The sequence below is a fragment of the Corapipo altera genome, unplaced genomic scaffold, assembly GCF_003945725.1.
Source record: "Corapipo altera isolate COAL_440 unplaced genomic scaffold, ASM394572v1 271, whole genome shotgun sequence".
NCBI lineage: Eukaryota > Metazoa > Chordata > Aves > Passeriformes > Pipridae > Corapipo > Corapipo altera.
Genome location: NW_020884935.1, coordinates 1,484,377 through 1,509,533, shown reverse-complemented (window position 1 = coordinate 1,509,533; position 25,157 = coordinate 1,484,377). Strand labels below are relative to the sequence as shown.

The window sequence follows — 25,157 nt, the reverse complement described above, 5'->3', positions numbered from 1 at the left end:
CATGGTTTTTTAAGCATTTTGCGGGTTTTCTTCTTCGTTTGGGGGGAGGTGCTTTGCAATTTTCAGAGTTTAATTTTTCAACTCTTTACAGGGCAGGAAGAATAATCTGACATGAAATGATTTATTTACTGTACAAAGGGAAAACATTTCTAGTGATGATATATGAAACTGAGGTCTAAGGTGGGAGGAAGTCATCCTGGCAGAGAGGACACTGACTCCCAGCTCATCAGCCATATCACACCCACTGCTTCCAAACCCTCGGGGATAAAAACTTTTCACCACAGGAACCTGTGGAAGCGTGAATTTTGTGAACGCCAGCAGAGTAAAATGTGAAATCCAAATGCAGCTTTTTAAGCTTCCCTTACATCTTGGTTTTCCTGGAAAAGCACCAGATACTCCGAGAGGTGTTGTTTAATAAATTTCTTGATGATTTCCTGTTTGATTCTGGGATCCAGGACGTTGGCGACCAGACATGCATCACGTAGGACATTGCTGGGTCCACCAGTCCTCTATCAAAATAAACAGGAAGAAAGGGATTTAAGGTTAAATAATTGAATGGGTGACTGTAAACTGCACTGCATCCAGGTTATCTTGTTTTTATCCTTTCCCATTATTCGCTTTTCAATGCTTCTGCTGCTATTCTTTATTTATCGCTGCATCTTCCTTCCCTGGGATGAAAATTGAGCTGCTCCCATTTCACTGGCCATTAAGTTTTTCCATAGCAGAGAAAACAGAAAATTTACAAAACATTTTTTAAAAAAAATGTTGTTTTGATGCTGCTTCACATGGACATAGACTTATCCTTCATCAACTGTTCCAAACACTTTCCTCATTTCTGTACTTGCCGGTTTTATGAAGTAACCAGCAGAGTTGGTACTGGAAAGACACCACTAGTGTTTTCTTTGAAGTAAATTCAAATTCACACCTACCTCCTTTACTGTTTGCAAACATTTGGATGCACAATGTTGGGGAAGCACATTTGGTGCCTTAGCCCTAGTCCAGATTTGTGTCTGTGCTGTCTGAGTAAACCAGAGACAAACTTGGTAGCACATCAACAGACAGTCTGTGCTCGGCTTTCTCTGAACACAACATGAACCTCTCGTGACAAACAAATAACCAGTAACTGGGTGAGATGCCAAGGGAACCCCATGCTGGTCTGTAGGGCCACACAGGAATTATTTGGGGCATTCCCTGACTGCCTGCAGCCCTCACTGCAATAGCTGTGTCAGTGTGACAGGGGAAAGTGTCACTTCTCCCCCACATTCACTCGACAGTGAGAAATACACCCAGCACCCTTTGCTTTCTGAAGTAACTCCTGAAACAGAGATCAAATCTAGATGTAAAATGAGACAAAACCCAACGACAATCACACTGAATAGTTTTCAGCAACAATTTTCCAATGGGAGGAAGGAGGAAAGTGAGAACTTTACCTTTGTACCTTGAGAAGGAAAGGCTTCCTCGAAGTCAGCCAGGATCTGCTGTCCCAACTCGTTCTGTGCTGCCTTCACCCTGGGGAGGACAGAAGGGAGGGCTTTGGTGGTGGCTCAACCACCTCTTTGTTTCATTGCCTGGAAACATTACTGCAATGTGGACTGAAACACTGACAGCTACCTGAAGGTTTTTGAGGGATAAAAAGGACGCTAAAGAGAAAACATCCATGCTAAGAAGGTCTGTGTGTCAGAACTGGGAGAGTGTTTTCTCCTTGAATGACACTGGGATGACAACTCTATACAGCACTGACCCCTCAGCTGTAGCAGAACATGTCCTAGATTCTCTTGTCCTGCTGCCACTTTAATATTTCAATAAGGGCCAGTTAATCAGCTGAGAAATCAGCAGGGTTCTTTTAAAGCCAGTGTGATCAATCTACCTTTACTTTTGTGTATGTTGATCACATTTCAACAAATATATGTTCCTGACACGTAAAAAGCTTCACAATGTCTCAGTCTTCACTGTGAACCTTTCACAGTTCCAGGTGTACTGACCTACTTTTAAATGCATCCATGTACTTCTGGCTGCAGTTTTATCCTATAAATTCTCCATGCATAAAAGAGCAAAGGTATGAAATGGGTGTTAAAAGTTTTGAACAAACCACAATCTTGCTCTTTATTTGGCTGAGAGAATAAAGCTTCCAATTTCCAGAAATAAAAGTCAATATAGCTTAATTGATACTTCTAGGGAAATGGAAATGCCTACACATACTAGAAAGAGCCAAAGCAAACAGCAAGGCACTTATATCCCTCTGCAGCCCTTGAATTCTTCCATCAGTTTTTATTATACTGGAAATGCTTTCAGGTCTAAACTGATCATTCAAAGCAGTGGATTTTTCCACTGAGATTGATATGTTAGTGAGAGCAGAGACATTTACTGTTGTGAAAATGTTTGCTCAGACTGGGGGGAGAAGACTTTGGATTTTTTTTTTTTTGATTGTTTAAGACTCCTCAACCTTATCAAGGAATGATCTCGCTTCTTTAATCTTCCCATTTGAGTTCCATTAGTAGCAAAACACTATGAGATGACCTGACAGTGCTGGAGAAAAGGCTGGATTCTTTAACGGTGCCAAATACAGAAAATTCTAGTCCTTTAAAAATGACAGCTGAAATATAACTTTATATCTGTGATTTAACTGGATGTATGACCTGCCTTCCCTAAGATTTATTTATGGGGATTTTGTTGGAACAGTTTCCTGCCTGCAATGTCAAACATAATTCTCACTTAAGCTCTCTGCTTCACAGGAATGTTCAGAAACTCCTCTACTCTTCCAGGTAAAGATCCCCAGTTAACACCTTCCTAACTGTGAAACAAAAGGGATTCACTAATATATTGAAATAGAGAGGGAAATTTAAGCACTAAGGAGGAACCTAGCTCAGCAGCCACAACTACAGGTTTACTTGTGCTTAAATTGTACAAGAAAGCACCAGCAGTTCATGTGAGAAACCTTTTGATCCTTCAGAAAAAGAAGGGGCAAAAAAGAAGAAAAAGAGACAGTAAAACATGGATTGAAAATTTTTATCTTTCAAATAATTGAGAAGCAAGAAATCTTTTGTATTAGGAGTCAGAATACAGAAATTAATGAACATAATGAGTAGTATAAACAATTGGAAGCTCTTAGTAGTGGTGCTCCTTTCCCTGTGAGTGGCTGCAGGGACCTTCCTATTTGACAACAGCTGCAGTGCAGCACAGTGGAGGCACTGAAAAGAGCAGCAGCCAGATTCCTAAAGACTCAACAAATTTAAAGGAGACTCTGTCAAGCAGTTAAAATCCCTGTCCACGGGCTTTGTTGTTTTAGGCTCTGATTCAGGAAAGTACTTAAGGGTAGTCTTAATGGGGATTCTCATATCCTTAAATTAAGAAACTTGCAGGAATGCCTTGCTGAAGTGGGATGTTAAAAAAATGTATTTTTTAAAAATAGGTCCTGCTTAAAAATCTCTCAAAAGCAAACAGTGAGAAGGAATTTTAACCTTTTTCTTTTTCCTTCATATTTTGTAAGAGAGGGTTGGGGCAGAGCCATTAAAGTAGCCAAAGGTTTCGGTGTGAGCAAGGACAGGGAGCCCCACTGTCTACCACTATCTACCAGTCTTTACATAAGCACACAGACACACACAATCATTTTCACAATTATTATTATTTTTGTCTTCAAACACACGCCCAGAAACATGAAAACCTTTCAGCCACCTCTTTACAGCGTGACTGCTTTAGTCGGAGAACACGGGAGGCACTTGCTTTAGTCACTAGAAGATTAGAGCCCCCATGGAAAGCTGTGAGCCTTTCAATAATTCCCAATAATCCCCATGCAATGGAAACTGCAGGGATAAAAGTCTCAACCCCATGAGTGGCTGTGCTTCCATTTACTGCTGAAGGATCTTCCTGCACGTGTCTGTGTGTTTAACCACTTGTATAAAGTGAATTGCCCACTAAGGCTCAGCAACCCCAGATAACAGATTTAGGACCTCTGAGAGCCTCAGGTCAGTTTGATAAGGGTATCTTTCCATGACTAGATTCCCCCAGAAACGTGCTGGGGTATCCCAGCAGCCATCCTGCGTCCCACGCAGCAGGGAATTGCCTTTTCCTGGGGCTGCTCACATGTGCCAAACCCTTTGGTTATCCAAATATTAATGATTTCTGTTTTCTCTGACTTCTGTTTTATTATTAGTGGCTTCTGTTCTCTGATTACCCCGCCCTTAAAAAATAAAAACAAGAAAACCCACTGTTTTGTTTCAAATGACATTACATTACTAGAAACCACAATTTCTTTAGCCAAAGCTACCAGAAATCTTAAACCACGCCTGGCAGCTTGCTGAGATAAAAAGAGGCTGAGCCAGCCTGTTTTTCTGTGGCAAACTTGTAATCATCTTTCTCCTAAATACTTTCCAGGCTTTTTTTCCACTACCTGCTAGGCCTGCTCGACCACTTTCATGGGTGGGTTTGTGACCACTAATTGCACCTCCCCCTCTACAGACAGAAAACAGAAGAGGATTGAGAGATAAGAAAATATTCCTATTTACTACAACAACTTCCAAGGCACCACATTACAAGTTGTTTTAGGAACACTGTTAGGAAAATATTTACATTTGGACGTGAATTGTGACATTTGTATGTCAATACTCAACAGGATAAGCACAAGAAGCCAACCACTGAGAGTCCAGCCCAGGTTTCCAACGAATACAGTGGGATTTTGTTTGGTTATTTTCAGAGGGATAGAACAGGTGGAAAACAACATTAAAAGCACATCATTACTTTTCACAGCATCCAGGAGCAGGAAGCTAAATTGAATACCCCATGACAAAGAGCACATCCACCACCACTGAGCAGGCACTTCTCCTTCCCATGGTTTCCCATTCATACTTGGCTTCACTCCATTCACGCCAAGAAAGAGAGGCTCTTTATTACAGAAAGCAACAGAATCTGCTCATTTAGCAGCGTATATAATGGACTTATTGTATATAACAGACATTGGTTACTGTCACAGCTCTCTGCCAACATCTACTAAAGCATTTCTTGCCTTCCCAAACATGCTAGAGGCTTCACTTGCACCATTTAAACAAATCCAGGAGATATCAAACCCCAGCGATTTCACGGTCTAAAAATATCACTGCGAGAAGCCAGGCAAACTGCCTCTGATGTTTCATGAATCACGAAAGGATTTCCAAGCAAAAGAGAGAGAAAACTCAACTCCAAATCGGGCCCTAATACATACACGTAACAGTCAAACTCCAAAGCAGAATTATGGTGCCACAGACCTCCCTGTAGGAATTTTCTGCCTGGATGTGAGAGCAGCAAAGAGCTCCCAGCAGCACCCCAGTGCAGCTCCTTTCGCCCCACAAGCAGCAGCCTCTATCACTACCAGATGGTGCAACTCTCCCTGTATAAACACTGGAAGGAAAACCCTGCCGAGGCAATTCTAAAAATAGGAGGAACAGACTTTCTTGAGCTTTTCAGATTCTTATCTCGAAGGCAGAATAAAACAAAAGAAGTTTTCCTCCACATCCTTGCCAGTCTCGCTGGCGTGACTCGAAACCACTGTGCCTTTTAGCAGCAGCCTGAATTCGGTTTTGTAACCATCAGCAACTGCAAAAGTATTAAATAATCATCCACCAGAAAGGGAAAACCAGCCAGAGTTCTGGACCAAGGCTTAAATTATATTTGGCCTTAAAATGGCCAATGACAGCAGGTTTCTGCCCAAAGGGCATTACCACTCTGGAAGAAAATGAAGCAAGCAATCTTTCTGAGTATGAGGTTGCAATAGACAACAGCCTAAATTCAGAAGAGCACTGATATATGTTTACATTTCCTTCATGTTCATGTTCATTTAAGCAAATGCTTATGGTCAAATGCATTGTTAAAACAAGGCCCCATCCCTCTCTAGATTTAGAGTGGATTTTTCTTCTGCTCTGTCTCATAGATTCCATCTGGGGTTTCTGGAAGAGGTATCTATACCATAAAGAAAGTCCAACAGATTTACATGAAAACATTACAAACAAATCATTCAAACACTGTTTCCATCACTGAACAGCACAGGCAGCCAGCTGCTGTTTTAGCAAAGGGAGTCGCCAAAAAAATTAATTACTGTGCCTGGAAGACTCCTTCCAGTACTTCTGTAATGAGCAAAGTCATCTCAGGCAGGGTCAGCAATGTCCCCTAGAACAAGAGGGCCTTGTTCCCTTGACACCCAGCTGTCACATCCCAAATGAAACCAGGATGTGCTGACTTAGTCACCACTGAGCCTTCACCTGCTACTGCTGAGAATGGTGAGGACGTGCTGTGGGAGCTGCACCAAAACTCACCCACTTAAATTCTAATGTATCTCCACATTAGAAAATCAAGACTATACAAACCCACAATGCAGAAGTGTTTAGAGCAGTCAGGTGTGCTGCATGCCAGCTTGGGAAGATTGGCTACAAGCCTCAAATCTCAGCAGAATTGGGCAATCGGAGCAGGTTTTGGCAGAAGAAACTCAAGGTGCTCAGAACAACCGAGTTTGGAAAATGTACAAAAAGAAATCCTGCATGCCCAACCCCTTGGGCACTGCAGTTTGGCACTGTCAAGGCAGAAGGGGGCCCCAGGCATCACCATGGTCATGAATACATTTGTGCTTCATGCCAGGCTGCTGAGCTCTATCACTGAGGTTAAGAGAGCAGGAGAAAGCATTGCCTGGGGGTTCACCACAAACACCTGCACACAAAGATCACATGAAACAATTTGCACTTCCACAGATCACTCCAGGTAAGAAAATTAAAAACCAGTCAACGAGAAGCACAGAACATTCATGAATCACATCCATACTAATTACTGTTATTTAACACAATGTGTTGCTCAAGATTTGAGCAAACTGTGTCCAATTTTAACATGTTTGCTTTGGCTGGAAAAAAGCTCAAAGGACCATGTCCAGCCTTCACATCCTTGAGACACTGAACCTGTCTAATGCATTTCCTAACCTTCCTTCCCAGCAGGAATGTAAGTGCTCAGGATTTGAACCTTTTACCTTTCAGAGAGCTGTCGAATCTGAGGGATCCCCATGTATTTGTTGAAGTGCTCTAAAACATTCACAACACCTTGGAGAAGGTTGGCAACTTCCCCATATTGTCTCCTCCTGGTCATAGCCCTGTAGAGGAAATTAAAGATTTACAAAGGCAGATGCAATGAAAATCCTGGGTGGTAATTCCACAGGTTACTTCATCCCCACTGGGTCATGCCTGTCCCTATTGAAATTTATTTTTCTAACATACACAACTCTTCATTAACATTCCAACGCGGCATTAAAATTTCACTTAACTGATGCTAAAATAAACCAATCTGGCACACATCTAACAATGCCTTAAAAAAACATAAATGTCAAAAGCAACACTTGGCAAAGAACATGTAAACTACTGAATGCATCCGCTTCCCAGTATGGGTCCGGAGGCAGTAAATGTTATTTCACTATAATGACCTGAGTGAAGCCATTCGTCATCACACACAAAGTGTGAGTTAAAGCTTCTCAGGGAGGAGAGCGATGCTGAAAAGCCATTAGCCTTGACTTTTCTGTTAATAACTTTCACAGGGAACTGACAGCGAAAGAGAAAATCAAGTTAATTTATTTTTATATCATCCTTTAGGATCGTTCCAGTGGAGACAGCAGCCTAAGTAAAATTTTATTCTCAGCACTTAACAACCCAGTGTTCGTGCAGAATTTGCTACAACCCGAGAACAGGCTGTGCCTGGGACTTGCAACTTCACAGATGCAACATGTAAAAAACTGTATTTTTCTAGCCTGTGAGCTCCTCAAGCACATTAAAAAACCCAGAAAGGATTATTAGAAATATTTAACCTCCAATTCATACACAGTACAAGCTGTAAGGTTTCCTTAAACTCATGCTAGAATGGAAACTAGAGTAGGCCTTTACCAAAAAGAGAACTCATTACAGTTTAAGATGTGAGTGATAAAAATCCCCCCAAATCCCCAAGAGCACATCCCTAATGAGGATACCCAACTGCACAGGCTGACTTGTTCCTTAATTAAGCCACACTGTTCCTTATCACCAAGGATCAACACAGCAATTCAAGCAATCGATGCTGCAGACTGTTAAACACAGCAACAGGGGCTGAGGGTCACTCAGAGCTGCACAGGAAGGATCTGCCACCAAAAATCAAGAACTGCAGCCTGTTAAGCAAAATTCCCTCCAGAAACCCAAGCAGCTGTGACAGACCCATTCAGAGCACTGCACCAAACTTCAGAACTCAGCGGTGCTGCCAAAGTACCACCGAAAATTCCCACACTTACTCCAGTGAATCCACCCCCCCTGCCAGCATGTGGAGGTGGTTGAGGGTGGTGATGGAGGTGGTCAGGTGACGCTTGGCGTGATCCAGCTGCTTGATATCCCGTGTGATTTCCTTAACCTAGTGAATGAAAATGCACTTTTAATATATCAAGCCACGGCAATAAAATTTTCAGTAGATAAGAAGCTGTTCTTCTCCCCTCTTTGGGACTGCAGAGTAGTCAGCTCTGCAGCCCTGTTGACTCAAGGACAAAGGTACAGGTTCAACACGTGTCTGACAGCAAATTGCCAACCAGTCAGCAGGACCAAAGACAAAAATGTTCCCTTCTTAACATGAACTGGCAGCAAAAGTCAGTGTTCCCTCCCTTCCAAAAGCCAGAAAGAAAGTGCTGCTCACCATTTGTTCAGATTTTTCAGCCTTGTCTTTAATATCCTTAATTTTACCAAAGAGCTGTTGAATGGCTTTCTGGGCTTCTTCCAGAGCCTGGAAAAGAAACAAGGTCAGAGTGGAAAGAAAATCTGCATTCATTTTTCACCTTCTAAGAAATACACAGTTGGTCTCGACAGCCCCTGGGCTGGGGCAGTGGAGGGGAGCAGTTTTCTTACAAAGAAAATATCATCAGCACAACAAAAGTCAATGTACCATGCTGGAATATTTAACCTGAGTGGATCAGGGTTTCAGTATCCATTTTACAATAATGTTTTGGCAAAATCTAACTGAGATATTCTATGAAAGCAGCTCTGCAATAAGAACTATAAACAGGTTTAAGGTTACTGGAATGATTTTGATGGACTCAGTGTGGAAAAATAGGTACAACTTACTCCTGATCAATACATATTTAGAGCAGAAAAATGAAACCTCCACAAAACCTCTATGATCACCATTAATTCTAATAAAAAAATACACAAGATTACATATAGAACACAGAGTGCTTGCCTAAACTCCTCCCTAAATTCGCAGGATATTATCCTGTTGGAAAACACAGTGCTGATTCCCTCAGAGTGGGCAGCTCTCACATCCACCTGCAGGAGGAATGGCTCTTTCCTCCTGGAAGGAAGAAAGAAGAGAGGGCACAGGTTTAGCAGGCAAAGAGGGTCGAGCCCAGGAAGTGGATCTCACCTGGATTTTTGTGCTGTTTTACTGCAAGTTTCTTGAGGCACCTGGTCCCCTTTATTCAACCATGGTGCACCCTGACCTCACACAACCAGTGTGAACTACACGTGGATTCCATGAGTGAAGCCACATGTCCAGAAATCACATGTCCAAAATCTGACTTCTGAAGTAACTCAACACGTTTTGCCTTCCCAGTCTGATAACATTTCCAGCTCCAGCTCCACTTTGTTTCCCGCTGTTAAGTGGGCTTCTATCCCTCTGTTTTTATACCCAGTCCCATGACCAAGGTTACAGCACAAGCTACAAGTTCCTTCAGCAAATAAATTTAACACATCTTCATTTGGAAGTGTATGAGGAAACTATCTGCCAGGAGCTTTTGCTGGAACATAGCTGTGTTATATTAAAAGTATAAAAGTTGGAGACGGTTTATAATTCATTTTCCAGAGGGGGAGGGGGGAAGTCTCCTCTAAAATATCTTCTGAATCATGTGAAAGTTAACACTTTATTGATTTGTGTCACAGAGGTGTCAGATAGATGTTCACTATGGGACATGAGCACACAAATGGGCTGCAGGGATGGCTGTACCAGGACTGAACTCCTCCATCAGGCCTCTCCTTGGGCTCCAGCCTGGCCACCTTCTAGGATTAAATTTTCTCCTCCTTTTAAAGGTTTGTGGATTAAGTGCAAACCAAAGAATGCTCCTTTCAACATATTTAACTCTGTCTCTGTACTCAGGCCCAGACCACGGTTGCAGCACATTATTCAAGTGGGTTATTAAGCAAGCAGCAGCTGCCCTGCACAGTCTGAGATTTGGACAGGTCTGTATTAAAAAAAAGTCAGCCTGAAATTCTTCTCAGATGCCAATTGCTGTGTTTCCCTTTGCTTCAGCACTAATGTCAAATCCTAATTTCTCTGCACGATCCCAGAGAAGTCAGAGCTGAACTCTTCAGAAGAGATGAGGATTTATCCTGCCAATTAAAGATTCTCCAAAAGGAGGTGTTATCCTCCTTCATACCCAAAGCCAACTGAAAGAAACTGGATCACCCTAAGCCAACTTGCAGGGACAGGTGTTTGTTAAGATCTCACATGCAGGACCACAGGGAGGGAGGGTACAGAGGACCAGCTGGAATGAGTCTGGGGAGGTCCTGCACCCCACACAGCACAGCAGAGCAATGCAGACACAGCAGGACCAATGTGCTGTACACTTAGACACTTCTCTGATCCCATTCCCCTCTCCTAGGGCTTTTCAGATGCAAGCTTGGACAGTAACCACAGCAGCTCTCCATGGCATGACTGCCAAGGTGAACTCTAAAACCTCCAACCATCCACCACAAATCTTCCCCTCCAGGTGGCACCTCCAACTTGTCTCCAAGGCAGAGAGCATTTGAGTTTCTACTTTAAGCATCAATACACAGCTCAAAGCCTTTTGTTCTTGACAGCCTTCAGCAACCAAGTTCAGAGTAAACAATACTGTGAGTGAAGATTCCAGGTCTCACAAGTTTTACATTAGAATCCCTATCCACAAAGGGAAAACTATCTTATCTGTTTTCCTCATGATATAGAATATCATCTACTTGAATATAGAGACCTTTTCCAAAGTTATTGCCCATAACTTATACTCAGGTAACAGCCCAACAAGGATTTCTAGCTGCCCACATATCAGCAGTTTCTCTTTGCTCACTGTGAGGAAACAACACTCAATCTATTTCTCTAACAGGTCACGGTGCTATTTAATAATATTGTGACAAAAACCAGCAGAGACTATTTACAGGAAAACTGGTTTACACCTGAAGAACGTGTTCCTGCTGCTTGTTGGAAACCAGCACATAACAGTGCTGGGCAAACCCCCCACCTAAAAACCGCCTCTGGAACACCAGCCAAAGGAAAATGGGGTTCTGTCCTTGAACACTTAAAACTGCCAAAAATAAGTATCATCACCTGGTCCTGACACTTGTAGCTTTTACCTCCTTACAGACTCTGGAAAAACACAAAGGAGACAACATGTGCTCTGCCCCATCTGATGAATTAAAGAACTGTGGTCTCCTGCTGCTGTGAGAAATAACGTGGCTGGGATGGGGGGGAGAGACCAAACAGCAGCTGCTGCTCTGTTCAAATCCTGCATCGCGTGTCTCAGGGAAGGGGAAACACTTCCATAACTGATAAAAAATAGAAAAAAAACCACCCAGGGAACTCAACAGCAAGCTCAACAGACTTGAGTAAATCAGAACTGCTCATAAACTTTCTTCCAAATATTTGCTTAGCCATTAAGTCATCAATCTTTATCTATCCGCCTGAAAAAGAGCTGCATATTCCTCACTTGAGTCAGAACACACTAATTCATTCTATAATATATATATTTATGTAATGAATATAAAATTTATATAATTTACATTTAGAGATGAAAACATTTCTTCAAACATACGTAAGATTTGCTGAAAGTAACACTGCATGAAAAGCTATGTTTTTTTAAGTCAGGAGGGCCCTGTCAGACAGATCTGGTGGGAAGTTCAGAACTGAATTAAAAGTGTTATTTCTTGCATATCTATAATTAAAAAGAACCAGAAGGAAGTTTAAAGAAACCAATGAAACCTTTTTTTGCTGCAGCATTCTAACTGTAGCACCTGAAAATACTGCATACAGAGGAAAGAAACAAAGAAAATTAACCAGTAATGGAGAAAACCCATCACCTTCCTGGTCACTGCAAAGACAGAGGAAAGAAAAGAGTAAAACCAAGGAAAAACAAACTTCAGTTATAAGAAAACACCTCATATTTAATAAATGGTGTTATTAAGGGATATAAAACCAACATCATCTAGGGCATGAAAGTAGGTCTAATTGCTCGAGGTGTAATATAGAAGTTTTTTAATGGACCTAATGATTATGCTTTCAGCTGTAAAAGGAGAGGGGAAACCACAGCCCTGTTCCAGGCTACAATGTACTGGAAAAATGCATTTCCCTTCACACTCTGCTCCTGCTAAAACAGTGACTCATGAATTTTAAAAGCATTGTTTTCACTGCTTTTGTTATTATTTTATTAATACGTTTATTTTGGCCAGAGATACTAACACAAACAATATCAGGAGAGCAGGAATTGCCTTTATTCCAGCAGATCTGGTTTCCCTGATGAACGGCAGGCAGTAATCTCCCAGCTGTGGCCTGACGCAGGGTTCACCTTGCGTTACTAATTTATTGGTTTCCTCATCAGTGCAACTGGGAAACATGTAAATGCACACGCCCCAAACAGCGACCAGGAGTTAAGTTATTGCATTTCCTTCCCTCCAACAGCAGTTCATTTCAGGGGCAGAGGACCACGGATAAATAAAGAGACTGGATACATAATCTGTTGTGGTTATACGAAACAAGGATGTTGAAATGAAGGTTGCAACGTACTGGAAAAACACCATATGACTCTAATCAACAACTGAGCCTGCAAGCTACAATTAACCCATCAGCATTATTTATTCAATTTTATGCAACCTCTTGAGTCCCTGAATATTGGGCACCAGCTGAGAAACATGGCATGGAGAGGGTTTGACTGCCCGGGAGAGCAGAGCCAGCGGCTGGCAGCGGCCGAGGCTTCTTCTGTAATGTTTGACCCCAGGGCTCCCTGCTGCTCTGACAGCTGTAAATTTAGCAGAGAGGGCAGGACCAGCCCCAGGGTGAGAGACTCCAGACAGAGAGCTGGATACAAGACAGGCCACGGATCACTTTCCTCCTTCTCTGGTGTAGAGTGTCCGATCTCCTGCCTGGCGCGGGCCTGGGAGCACGTCCTGGATGCAGGAGGGAAGCAGGAGGTGGTGGGGTGTCGTGGTTTTGGGGGTGCCCCTGTGGGCACTGCCTACATCCATGTATAGGCCTTGGGGAGGTGCAGCCCCAGAGCCCACAGAAGCAGGTTCCCAAAACACAGTTCTTGCGGGGGGACACCACATGGGAGATCTCCCAGTTTAAGACCATGACAAGGGGATCTCCCAGTGTAAGACCACGATGTATTTTTAGCCATCCCCATTTCTCAGGGAGTATTTACACAGTGGGGCCTCCCCTGCTCTTGTGTCCACAGCAGAGGTAAAAAGCAGAAGGTTGAGAAACCACACACAGGAAGGGGAAGACCCAAGCCTGGCTCACAGCCAGAGCCCAGGTAACCTGGGCACACAGCGAGTGACACGGTTGTTTATCAAATTCTCCAAAGCTGGAGGGAAAAACACAGCACATGAATCAGCTACAGCTCTTCAACCTCCTTCACCTTGAGATGCGACAGGAAAAGAATCCAAATGCACCAGTATAAAACAACAGGGAGCAGAGGTAAATCATCAATCACTAAAAGACTGCCTAAAACACAGCTTTTCTTGGCATTATCCCAGGCGACTCCTAAGGTCAGTCTGGACATCATTCCTTGTGTCAACTTTTCACATGAGCTCTTCCAAGCAGCAAAAGGAGGAAAGAAAATAACCCAAGTGAGAGATGGGACAAACCCACGACTGATTCATAAGATTTGGAAGTGATGTATTCTTTAAAAGGTTATGTTCCAGTGACTTACAGTGCCAGGCTGACATTCATACACACAAAAGCAGCGTCAGCAACAATATTCCAACCAAAAAAACCAGTCCAGGGAATTACAGTCAGTCTCTCCAAATCCCCACAGCACTGAAGATGGACACAGCCTCCTCCTCCCCTCCTAGTCCAGGTACAGACCTGCCACATCACTCCATCAAGCAGCATCTCATTAGTGGGTGTGTTGATTTCTAAATACCTCTTTATTCATCCTATCAGGAATTTTGTGCAAGAAAATAATTAAATACCAGGAAATACGCAAATAGGAATTAAGAGGCCTGTATGTTACTACAGAATGTCATTGAACTGGGGAAAAAAGCAAATTTTCAGGAGGTTTGCTTGCTTGGGAAGCCCTGAGCTTTGGGATTAACCAAACTAACACTGTTCTTTCCCCAGAAATGGTTAAAATACCTCGATGGTTTCTATTTGCTCACTGGTGTTGTGCTAGAAACGTGTTAGTTTTATTTGATTCTAGCCAATATATATTTCAATTGAATGTTATTATTCACATCAGAAAGCTGCCCTCTCCTAAGTGTTTTATAGACACTTGACATCTGCCAAATTCACAGCATCCAAATGTATTTTTAATGTTACAAATTGGGCTGTGGTCAGGATGCTGAGAATTTAATGCTCCTGGACTGGTCCCTGCTCTTGAATACCGAGTGTTAATGCCTCTTTCATTTGCTGCCACACTTTACAGCCCAGATCAATGAAAATCTAACCCAGGACTAAAAATAAGTTCCCATCCCCAATTCTCTGAGGAACCTCAGCCACGGAGATTTCAAAGAAACCCTCGCACACTGTGACCAGCCTCACAATTTCTGCCGCTGAAACTTCATACGAATGAGTCCTTCCGGATTGAGAAAGGGTGGAAATATACTTTGATTCTCAGACTGATTTCATTTCTGACAAAACCCTCAAGTTTTACAGCCAGGGATAAACCACTGCAGCTGAAGCCTGGGCTCGTCTGTCAGAGCAGGACGACGCTGCACTGCAGCTGTGCCAGTGATAACCCCGAGCAGACAAACCTGAAGGGCTCAGGGTTTGATTTTAGCAGATTTCTACTCCAGGAGTTCAGCAAATAGTACATAACCACTACAATTGTCACTAAAGAAGAGAGTTTTGTATCATCAGCTCCAATCCCAACCACTCAGGCTGCACAGAACACTTTATATCAGCAGATTATGTCCGACACTGCATGAAGCTTAAAATTGCTATTACTGCCCCTTCACTTAACCCCAAATTGTGCTTAGAAATCAAACCCCACATTCTGAACAGTTGTACAAACACTGACAGACACAGGGGGTGAAGAGAGAGGTGATTTCCAGGTTGTGCTGGTCAAAACCTTGCAGCTTAATACCCAAATTACACCCCTGGGCTGGTCCAACACCCCTCCAAGTGGGTGCACCCCCTGCACACTGGTGTCTGCAGCATGAGAAAGGTGGTGATGTGCTGTGACTGTGGTTTGAGTGGTCTTGCTCCAGGGAGTAATTTTACACAAGTTTTACAGTCATGCATCTAATTTGCACTACAGCCGGTGTGGCCATTTAAGTGCTAATTGTGTGAGTTGCACAACGCCCTAGTAAAGCCTTTAGATCTTCATCAGGCTTGGACCTCATGCTGGGGTTACTACAGCTTCATCAAGACTTCATGTTGGGTTACTAGAGCTTCATCAAGACTTCATGTTGGGTTACTACAGCTCCATCACGTGGCAGGTGAATGGCCACAGCCCCCCACGCCCAACTCAACACAATAAACACTATTATCACTCAGGAATAACTCCCCGTGCAGACACTTATTATTTCCCTTATCTATTTTGGAATAGCCAAGCTCTGAGTCTCTGCTCTCTGCTTCTGTTGACATCCTGATTGCCCTGTTTGCTGCACCTCCCTGTGCCCAGGACACACCTGGTCCCGCCAGGCCTCTGCTCCAGCGCTGGATAACCGAGTGCCCTCGGCAGTGACGCACCCGCACCTCTGCTCGCCCTCACTCCATCATAGAGCTGCCTGGTTCTGTTTGATCAGGAGGAAAGCACACTAAATTTACTTGGAGAGTCTGTCAATGACCGAGGGGTTCCAGTTGATTTGTCTGCTGATGGGTTTGCACACTGCAGTCAGGGGTATTCACAATATCAGAGCCCCGCTTGATTTCCGTGGGGTAAGTTTAGCAACCACTCCAGTTGCATCAGATTTTGCAAGATGAATTTATCTTCAGGTTGTGTGCTGGTTTGGGCTGGGGTAGAGTTAATTTTCTTCACAGTGGCTCTCTCTGTACCCCAGCCAAAACCAGCACAGGTTGAGACCTTAAAGGAAAGATGTAAGTGGGTGGAATGGACAACCCTACCAGGAACCCTCCAAGCAGGCATTTCCCAGTGGAACTGCTGTCAGTTTGCCTGCTGTAAGCACGGAAGCAACACAGCTGGAATAAACATTAATGCACACCAAAGATGTGACACAACAAAATAAAAGTCAAAAAAAGGAAACAAAAAAAAATATCCACCCTAAGACACAGTCTCCTGCCTGTTGTCAGGATTTCTATTTTCAGACCGGGTTTCTCGCTTTGTTGGCATCAAACCCACACAGGACTGGCCGTGCACAGCCTGGTGGTTACTCTGCAGCTTGCACTGCCTTGGACACCACCAGCACCAACATCTGCCTCTTGCCAGCACAAACATGACCCTGCTCCCAGCCCCAGGCTGCAGGACAGCGACAGGCACCTCCACTCTGAAGCACAAGGCAAGGTCAAGCTCAGACTTGCTGCTGCCTTGAACCAGGCTTTGCAGCAGATGGCAAAAGTGATGCCAGAATGAGAATCGACAGCACTATTTCTTCCTGGCATGCCATTCACCTGAAACCCTGTTCACTGAACGTGTTCTAGGCTAGAAAAGCTCATCGTGTCTCTAGGAGGGAAGGACATTGTCCAACTGTCACAATTCACAAGGGAAATGACTCTGAATGAAACTCACTTTTGATTTATTTTGGCAGCTCAACTGCTTATTATTCATTGGTTACAAAAGAGTATTATGGGACTTTAATCACTCAGCTGGAGTCTTACAGGATCTGTGGCATGACTTTTCATAAAATATATAAAATCACACAGCTTAAGATGCAATATTTAATCCCAATCCATTCACCATCTTAAAATGTACTGAAATCTAACACTAGTCATATTTCATATGTTCATATTTCAGAATAATGACCAATTCATAAAAAAAACCAGGAGATAAAGCTTAGCCAGGCAGGAGAGAATGAATGTAACTGAAAGATGGTGCTTACAACATCAGGAGTTGTGACACAAAGCGCTCCCCAAATATTTTAGAAACATAGGTTTAATTAGTTATTAAGAGCTTATGACAGTCAATGCTGTCCCAGCAGCAGGGACACTTCAACACCAGCCACGTGAGGCAAACCTGGGCACTGTGGCCAAGGAAGCAACACTGCAGTCTGATGGCTGAAACTCAGGATATGCATAAATAAATAAATAAATAAATGACAGACAAGTGCCTATGGTAGGAGATCTGCAAGCACTGACTACCTCAGTTCAGTGTGAAACACAACCTGCAGTCAGAAAAGCCACCTCCACACAAACAGGTGGAGGGAAGGGGAGCGGCTGAAGCAACAGTGCTGCTTATTAAGCATGTTCATGCAAACAGGGCACAAAATCACCTCCCTGCCTGCCAGGCTGACACTGCCTGTAACTCAGCCCACACAGAGCTGGGGAGGACAAGCTGCTGACTCCAGTGACACCATCCACCAGCTGCCCTGTGGTTCAGGACACTGCTCTCTAAACTCCAGTAACCAGGATGAGCCCATGAGCAGGGCGGGACCACACTCCCACTGCTCTCTGCCACGTGCAGCACCTGCATCACTCCCTTCTTCTGCTCACTGTCCATCTTCATCTCTTTCTTCCTCCCTATATTGATTCTGCAAAGTGTTTCCTGATCTCTATTTAAAACAAAAACCCCCAGAAAGTATTTAGCATACTTCCATCTACGACCTTGTCAAATCCACAACCTGTGGGCATTTTTCTCTGCCAGACACATCCTCCTCCTTCCACAGGCTTAAACACTGCCAGGCACTGCAGCACACACAGGGCAGGGCATGCAGTTAAGAGTCTCCCCACAGCTGCAGAGCCCAGATGTTTATTTTCACATTCCAAGAGAAAGGACAGCACTGGCTACCAAAGGATGGGATGGCCAGCTGAACTGTCTGGTTCAGGCTGGGCACCAAGGATATATTCCTGTTATTTAACCACAGCAGCTGCCATCTCTTTTCTTGTACTGCTGGAGCTATGAAAAAGAAAATATATCCCTGTTCTCATGGAGCAAAACGAAGAAGAAGGAGCCAACCAAAGCAATCCAAGTTATCAGCCAGTATCTCTAGCCATGATAAACATCCAAGGCTTTTCCCAGCCCAGACACATCCATTTGCTCTTCTAGTTAACACTTAACTTTGTTCTAGCACTTATTGAGCCAGACCCTAATGCAGTCAGAGACACTAAGCAATAAACCAAGTTTTCCTTTTAAATAGTCCTTACTGATGCAATTTCAGTCATCTACTTTATGCAAATGTGCACACAGGGCAGGAAGGCAAAGATGGACCAGAGACAATAGAAAGAAGTACTTTTTTTTCTAGATTCAAACTATAAAGCCACAAATCCATTTGGGATCTTGGGACTCCTTTTGGAACTCTTGATTCTTTCCAAAAGGGATATCAGATGAAGCTACCTCACCATTACCCACCCAGGCACCCTGTCCTGGTTGCACAGTTACTGTCATGGGTTAAACCAGCAGCAAAGGCAGAGGCTACTTACTACAAGGACAAAAGCCTGATAGATGCAGCAGCTTCAGCCAAACAACCAGTAAAGGCATGTCAGCAACTGTCAAAAAAATTACAGCCAGTCCATGCAGAAGCTTTAGCAATAAACACAACTAAAGAGTGACACATCAAACCGTACGGAGCGTGTTAAACGCTCGGCGGAAAAATCTATGGGAACTTTTTATACTACACCCTAGGGCAGAGAGGAAATTATGCCACAACTGGACTGCAGCTCTTAGCAAGGTCAGCCCACACTCTCAGTTCAGCAGCAGCTCTGAGAAAAACCTTGCAGAGGAAAAATCAGATAGCATTGGCTCCCCAGAAACTGTTACAACTGAACCGCAGCAGCTCCTGCATTCCCAGCCTCTCCCAAGGCATCCAAAATAGTCCAAGTCTGGGACTCCCAAGGAAAATTTTGTTACGCCCTGCAGAGGAATGTTCCACCCACGGCTGTTGTTTCCTCCCATAAAAGGATCATTAGTGAGATAATTTCTGAGGTTCGGGGTATTGTCTGCAGATTTTACTGAAACATCGCACCAGGAAGGGGAAGCCAAATGAGCCAGACTATTTTAAGGTTTTTGCATTTGGAGGAAATTCTAGGGCAAAATTTCAAAAAGGCAGATGCTTTGAACTGGGAAACATTATGCTTTGCGGAGAAGGGAGCATTCCTGTCTTGGGAGCTGCTTAAATAACTCTTTTGGGGCCACATCTATTTGATCGCCTTCATTTTTAGGTTCAGAATCTGCTTTTTCAGACACCTCACTACTAAATTATACGAACACGTGCATATTTGGGAAACAGTTTAAAAGCTGATAGACTATAAAAGCTACTCTTACATCCTTCCCCTAAGTATAATTCACCTCAAAGGCCTGCTCCATCATCACAGTGGACAGTGGGGCACATTATCCCTGCCATGCTACCAGACAGATGGGACAGGAGACTCCATCACAGGGAGCACAGTGGCTGGATCTGCAATTAGGATTCTAAGCTTTCTATCCCCAAGGTCTCCTTTTCCTTAAGGAGCATGGAGAGAACATTTCCATAGCTGCATGCTACACGTGGGTCTGACTGGGATTTAGATTGCTCTGACTGGGAGAATAACATGCAGTACTATTCAGACATGTCTCTGCTAGCAGCGCTCCCTCACCATCAATTATCAGCAAAATGCTATCCTGGTCTCAAAACCAAGGCTGGGCTCCCCTCTCCTGGACAGCTGGGAAGGTGCAGCTTTCAAGGCTCTTCCACAAGAGAGGGAAAGCTCTTTGCTGGGCTCAGTTGGTAAATGGCCCCTTCCCCAAAAATAAAGCAGGCTGTCAAAGGCTAACACCCTCGGCTTGTCTTCTAGGAACATGCCTTGACCCCTGGTCTCGAACACATCACCAAAAAGAAGAGTTTGGGTGGGTTGATGGTAGGTCCCAGGCCCCAACAATTTGAGCAGCACTTGAATCAATCGCCTGCACAAGATTTCCAACCCCTTGTTGGGCAGTTACTGCTGACAGGAGATGGGAAAGGCAAGGTGAGTGTTTCCTGAAGCACCTGTGAGGGCAGCAGGGATGGCAAGGCAGGGTCTCAGCAGGGAACCCCCTCCTGGATTGCTTTGACTTAAACAAGAACCTTTTTTCTTTCCCACTGCATCCAAGGTTTATGTTTCCTTTGGAAGGAAGTCAGAGACTGAAAGGATGTTTATTCAAACTGTTATTTACTCATTGGACAAGGACGTCTCCTCTAGCTCCACACAGTCAGCCAATGCTTGCAAATGCTGATTACCATTTGTATCGTGGGTTTTTAGGAGAGAATGTGACTGAAGGGGCTTTCACAAAACACCTTCCAGGCCCAATCTCACAATTAAATACACAGGATCCTGAGCTCCCACTGAAATTCAAGCAGCTACAAAATCAAGAGTTTAAATGCACTTTTATTTACAGCAGGTGCTTTCAAGGAGAGGATGGATTGCAGTGTTCCTCTTGGGTCTCAGTGTGTCAAGGCAGGGAAATCAAAAGACAGGAATTTTCCACAAAGTTTTGGCTTTTCCAAAAGCCAATCTGCTGCAAGGACTGTGCACTACAGGCTACAGACATCTCTTATGGTAAAGAGTTAGAAATGGGAAAAGATTGAATTAAACTTATTGCTGTGGCTGGTTTTAAGCTTTGTTTCAAACCTCTTGCAAAAGCTGTTTGCCAACCGTTTCCTTGTTAATCAAGGGTGGTTTGCAGTTGTGGTTATTATGATAAAGTGCAATAACGATCTTCATCCTGGGCTTCCTAAGGGAGGGGCTCACAGGATGACATTATCTATCCACGTGTATATGTCAGTCAAATTTTGCAGGGAAATACTGGTCTTGAGGATACAAATTTAATAAGAATATAAGATCAGTAGAAGAAATAACCTAATTTTAACATAAGACCAAACTACAAACTATTACCAGAATAGGTAAATAAGCACAGCACTGACTTGCCTTAACAGCACCTTGTTTTCAGTTGTTCCAAAACAATTTCTTAGCATGCACTGGAAAATAAAACCCTTCCTCTCCAACTGGGAGACGCCAGGCCTCTTGCTCTATGAAAACATTTCCAAGTGACCTTGATTCCCCTGAGAATATGCTGGCAAAACAAAGGCACTTTTCAGCACAGGAACAGGCAGCTGAAGCTGAAAAACAAGGTTTTCACCCCCACAATCGGGTATCAACAGGGTGGTCATGTGAAAAGGGCTGCCTCACTCCCCCAGACAGCACACAGGATACACAACTCGGGGAACACAGTGCAGGGGTGGCAGGAACAGAAGATGTTTCTTCTAGGTTTCCTCTGCTTGTAGGGAGGCAAATATGAAATTCCATCTCGAAATGAAATGCAATTCAAGCATTCCCCAGCACCTTCTTTGCTGCAGGTCCCTGTGACCAGCTCACATGCAAGGCCTGAGCTTGCTGATGCTCCTTTACTGCTTTAACCTTCAAGATCCATCCAAGTCCTGCCACTCCAACAGTCTGGTTCCAGCAATTCACATATGAAATGCATGTACAGGTATGAAATGGTGGGTTTGGGTTAGAAATATAGAAAGAATTTCACAGCATTTCAGAATCAAAGTGTTTTTCTTCCCAGAGAACTAACACTTTAAAATAATTGAATGGTTCCAGTGGTTGTTAAGATCTCATGAAGTAAAAAACAATAGTTACACTCCTGGGAGATTGCTGGCCTCAGCCCAGGGAATATTCAGGAATATTGCAACTGCAAGCTCTGGCATCTGTCTTTAAGTTTGCTTCTACCTTACAAAGCAGCAAAGTGAGGGAAAATAGGAAAATTCACAGCTAAATACAGGAATGTTTGCGATTAACTACAGCTCTAGGCTACTTTAAATACGTCCTGCGTGGACACACACATGCACATTTTAAGGTTTTTACTTAATCAGGAGTTTAATTGTTCCATTACAACCAAACTAACAAAGGGCAGCACAGACAGCTCTGCCTCCCTGGTACTTCAGAGCAGGACACTGTCCAGGTCCATCTGTACATGCTTTGCAGAACTTCAAAGGGATTAAAGAGCGAGAAAGCACAGACATAGGACAAAGCTCTAAACAAACCTTGCCAATCTCCACAGCACAGAGACACTCCTGTCATCCCAGGGGCACAGCTGCCCATGGCACTGTTTGTGTTCATCTCTCCCCACGTTCATCCTTTGCTGCAAGTCCTGAGGCACTCGGGGCAAGGCTCACCCACAGCTCTTCTCTTGTGTGGTCTTCTCCAATTTTATCCCCTCAAATGGGCCCAAAAGGCTACAACAGCACCAGCTTTCCAATCATACACAAACTCTCCAAGTACTGCACTAGTTTCCACTCCCTCCTCAATTTCTGTAATTGCCTCCCCGGTTGATTTCTTGTCTCGCCCCTGCACAGTAATTACAGGCAGCACCACTCCCAGGTATGCCACATCCCAAGCACATCCCCACTTTAATAGCAGTACTCAGGCAACCATGATTAAACTACTTCTGCTGGGAGAGATGAGCATCTCCCATGTTTTTCTAAAGCAATACAAAAGCATAAATAAGTTAAATAATTCACTCGAGGTCACGAACTGTGGCAGAGGTGGGATTAGAAATAGATACCAATTGCTATGACAGTAAGAAGTGGCAAATACAGCCAGCCTTGCTGGTGAGGGAGTGACTACCCCATCCTAGCAAACTAGTCTTAAATCTGGTATTCAAAAGTCACTGAGGAAAGAAGTATGACTGACGGTTCAAGGTTCAACGTTCCTGGTCTAAACCACGACAGACACAGGAAATACATCACACCAGGTGATACCTCAAAATCAGCAAAGCCAAGCTCAGCACTCACAGCCTCTGCAGCCATGGCTGTGCTGATCAATACTGTACTCCCAGCAAACACATCTGCCAAGCAAAAGACAATAAAAACCCAAGAGCTGAACAGGAGAAGCAAGAAGAAGTGGCAGCCAGTCATCAGCACAGCAACCAACAACTCAGGATACTCCAGCAAACAACTTAGTGAAAAGGCCAAATAGCCTTTTATTGATCCCTACCCAGGAGCAAATGTACTTGTACCTATTTAATGCTGCTCATTTTATCATTAGCTTCAGAGTGGTACAACCATAGGCTTCCTGGTTCTGCTTTTGATCTTTAAATCAATCCCTCGTTCCCTTCCCTCCAGAGGGTGATGGGAAAGCAGGTCAGAGCAGCTGTTCAGCGTAAGAGGCACAGAAACATCTCACTAAATACAGGAGAGGGTTTCTGCCTGCCAGGGCTATTCCTCAATTCATCATCCCAAGATGAGAACCCCTGGCATTACCAGAGGTGAGATGCACGTACCTGCCTGCCATCCTGTCCCACGTTGGTCTGTCCTCTCACCACAGTTCGAATGTTGTCATCCAACCTCCTGGAAAAAGGAACCCAAGAATGTCAAACTCAGTCTCTCTGTGCCTGACCCAAACAACTGTGGGAACCCTGCCAGCTACAGAACCAATTTTAAATAAAAAAGCCAATGCTACCAATGATAAACTCAATTTTTGCCCCCTCCTCTCTCTGTTGGACATCATTATCTTATATCATTTAAAAACTCCTGTTGCAAAAATAAAAATCAATTCCTTAATTCAATCAGGGCTTCTTGCAGTTCTCCTCCTTTAAGCAATATTGTCAGCTCTGCCTTGTCTGTTTGCATTTCAGCTTTCCACATATTAAAGTGCTGTCTAAAACACTGTAGGTTGGTAATGTCAGACTGCACTGGAAATCTAAGCATTTCCTGCCCTCTTATATTTATTTTGTACTTATAGCACCAATACTGCCAATTAAAAAATACATGAGTTTTACAATTGATATTTTAGCATCACAAAACATAAATTCATGGCAGTTGAGTCTTCTGGGCAGTTTGTTCTCTCAGTCTTCAAACTGTTCTAAAATTTGGAAAGATTTGGTACTTTTTGATTCATAGCTTTTTTTTTTTTTCAAAGCTGCACTTTGCAACTCATCAGCATGTATTGTACAATACAGGTGAAATATAAAGAATTATAATAAAGGTACCACTATTAGCCTTGAGGCTGAGCCTACTGATGCCTTTCAAGCAAATTAATTCCTATCAGCTACAGTGCAAAGGCTGCATTTATGAAGTCTCAGTGACAACCAGAGACACAATGAAACAGAGAAATACTCACCTTATTTTCAATCTGATTTTGTTCACAACTTCATCGATGTTTGCCAAAGACTAGAACATGAAGAAAAAAAAAAATCAGAGAGCAGTGAAATGGCAGATGTTTTACAAAGATCTATGTCAGCTGTGATCCTGAACACTGTACCCCTTGTGGCTCTTGACAGAGAGGAGAGCAATGGCTTTGTTTTACAGGTGGAGGAACTGAGACACACAACAACTCAGCTGCTTCTCTGCTACATCACAAAGAGCAGCAAAAGACAGGCCAGGCCAAGGCTCCTGCCTGCCCCTATCCCTGAGCTCTGCCTTGTCCTTTGTCAGCAGAACTGCTCCCAAAAGCCGTGTGACAGTGACCTCCAGTGGGCAGAGGGGATGGGGACAGAGCCTTTGCCTTTCCTGGGCAGAGACCCTCTCGCAGAGCCACACACCCCTAACACAATCTTCAGCTGCAGAAACATCTCTTTTTCGCAATATGTTAGTCCAGAACCCCCCCCGGGGCCGATGTGGGGAAGACAAAGTGCAGATATGAGCCCACAGCAACCTCACTCTTTAAATCTCAAAAGAAACAATGGTTCAAACATGGATGACTCTCCTGTGACACTGCAAAAGGCAACACCTGCCAGATTTGGTTGAAACCCCTGAGAACTCAGCAATGATTAACACACAGTGAATTATGACATTTACTGCAGGAGAAACATCTACACAGAAACTAATTTACTTCTACAGATCAAAGTAGGACTCTTCCTGCAGCAAGCACTCTGGGTGGTAAGAGACTACATAACG

At 43.7% G+C, this 25,157-nt stretch overlaps 1 protein-coding gene across 1 annotated transcript in view; it reads right to left on the bottom strand.

The window, feature by feature from the left end:
* Positions 1 to 25,157, bottom strand: part of VPS53 (VPS53, GARP complex subunit) — a 64,419-nt gene that overhangs the window by 36,600 nt on the left and 2,662 nt on the right. Inside the window, exons 3-9 of the mRNA XM_027660190.1 lie at positions 24,382 to 24,431; positions 23,543 to 23,609; positions 8,650 to 8,736; positions 8,258 to 8,373; positions 6,980 to 7,099; positions 1,431 to 1,509; positions 366 to 509 (exon numbers count right to left, since the gene is read on the bottom strand). Coding sequence (XP_027515991.1) covers positions 366 to 509; positions 1,431 to 1,509; positions 6,980 to 7,099; positions 8,258 to 8,373; positions 8,650 to 8,736; positions 23,543 to 23,609; positions 24,382 to 24,431 — 663 coding nt within the window. The remainder of the gene's footprint in view (positions 1 to 365; positions 510 to 1,430; positions 1,510 to 6,979; positions 7,100 to 8,257; positions 8,374 to 8,649; positions 8,737 to 23,542; positions 23,610 to 24,381; positions 24,432 to 25,157) is intronic.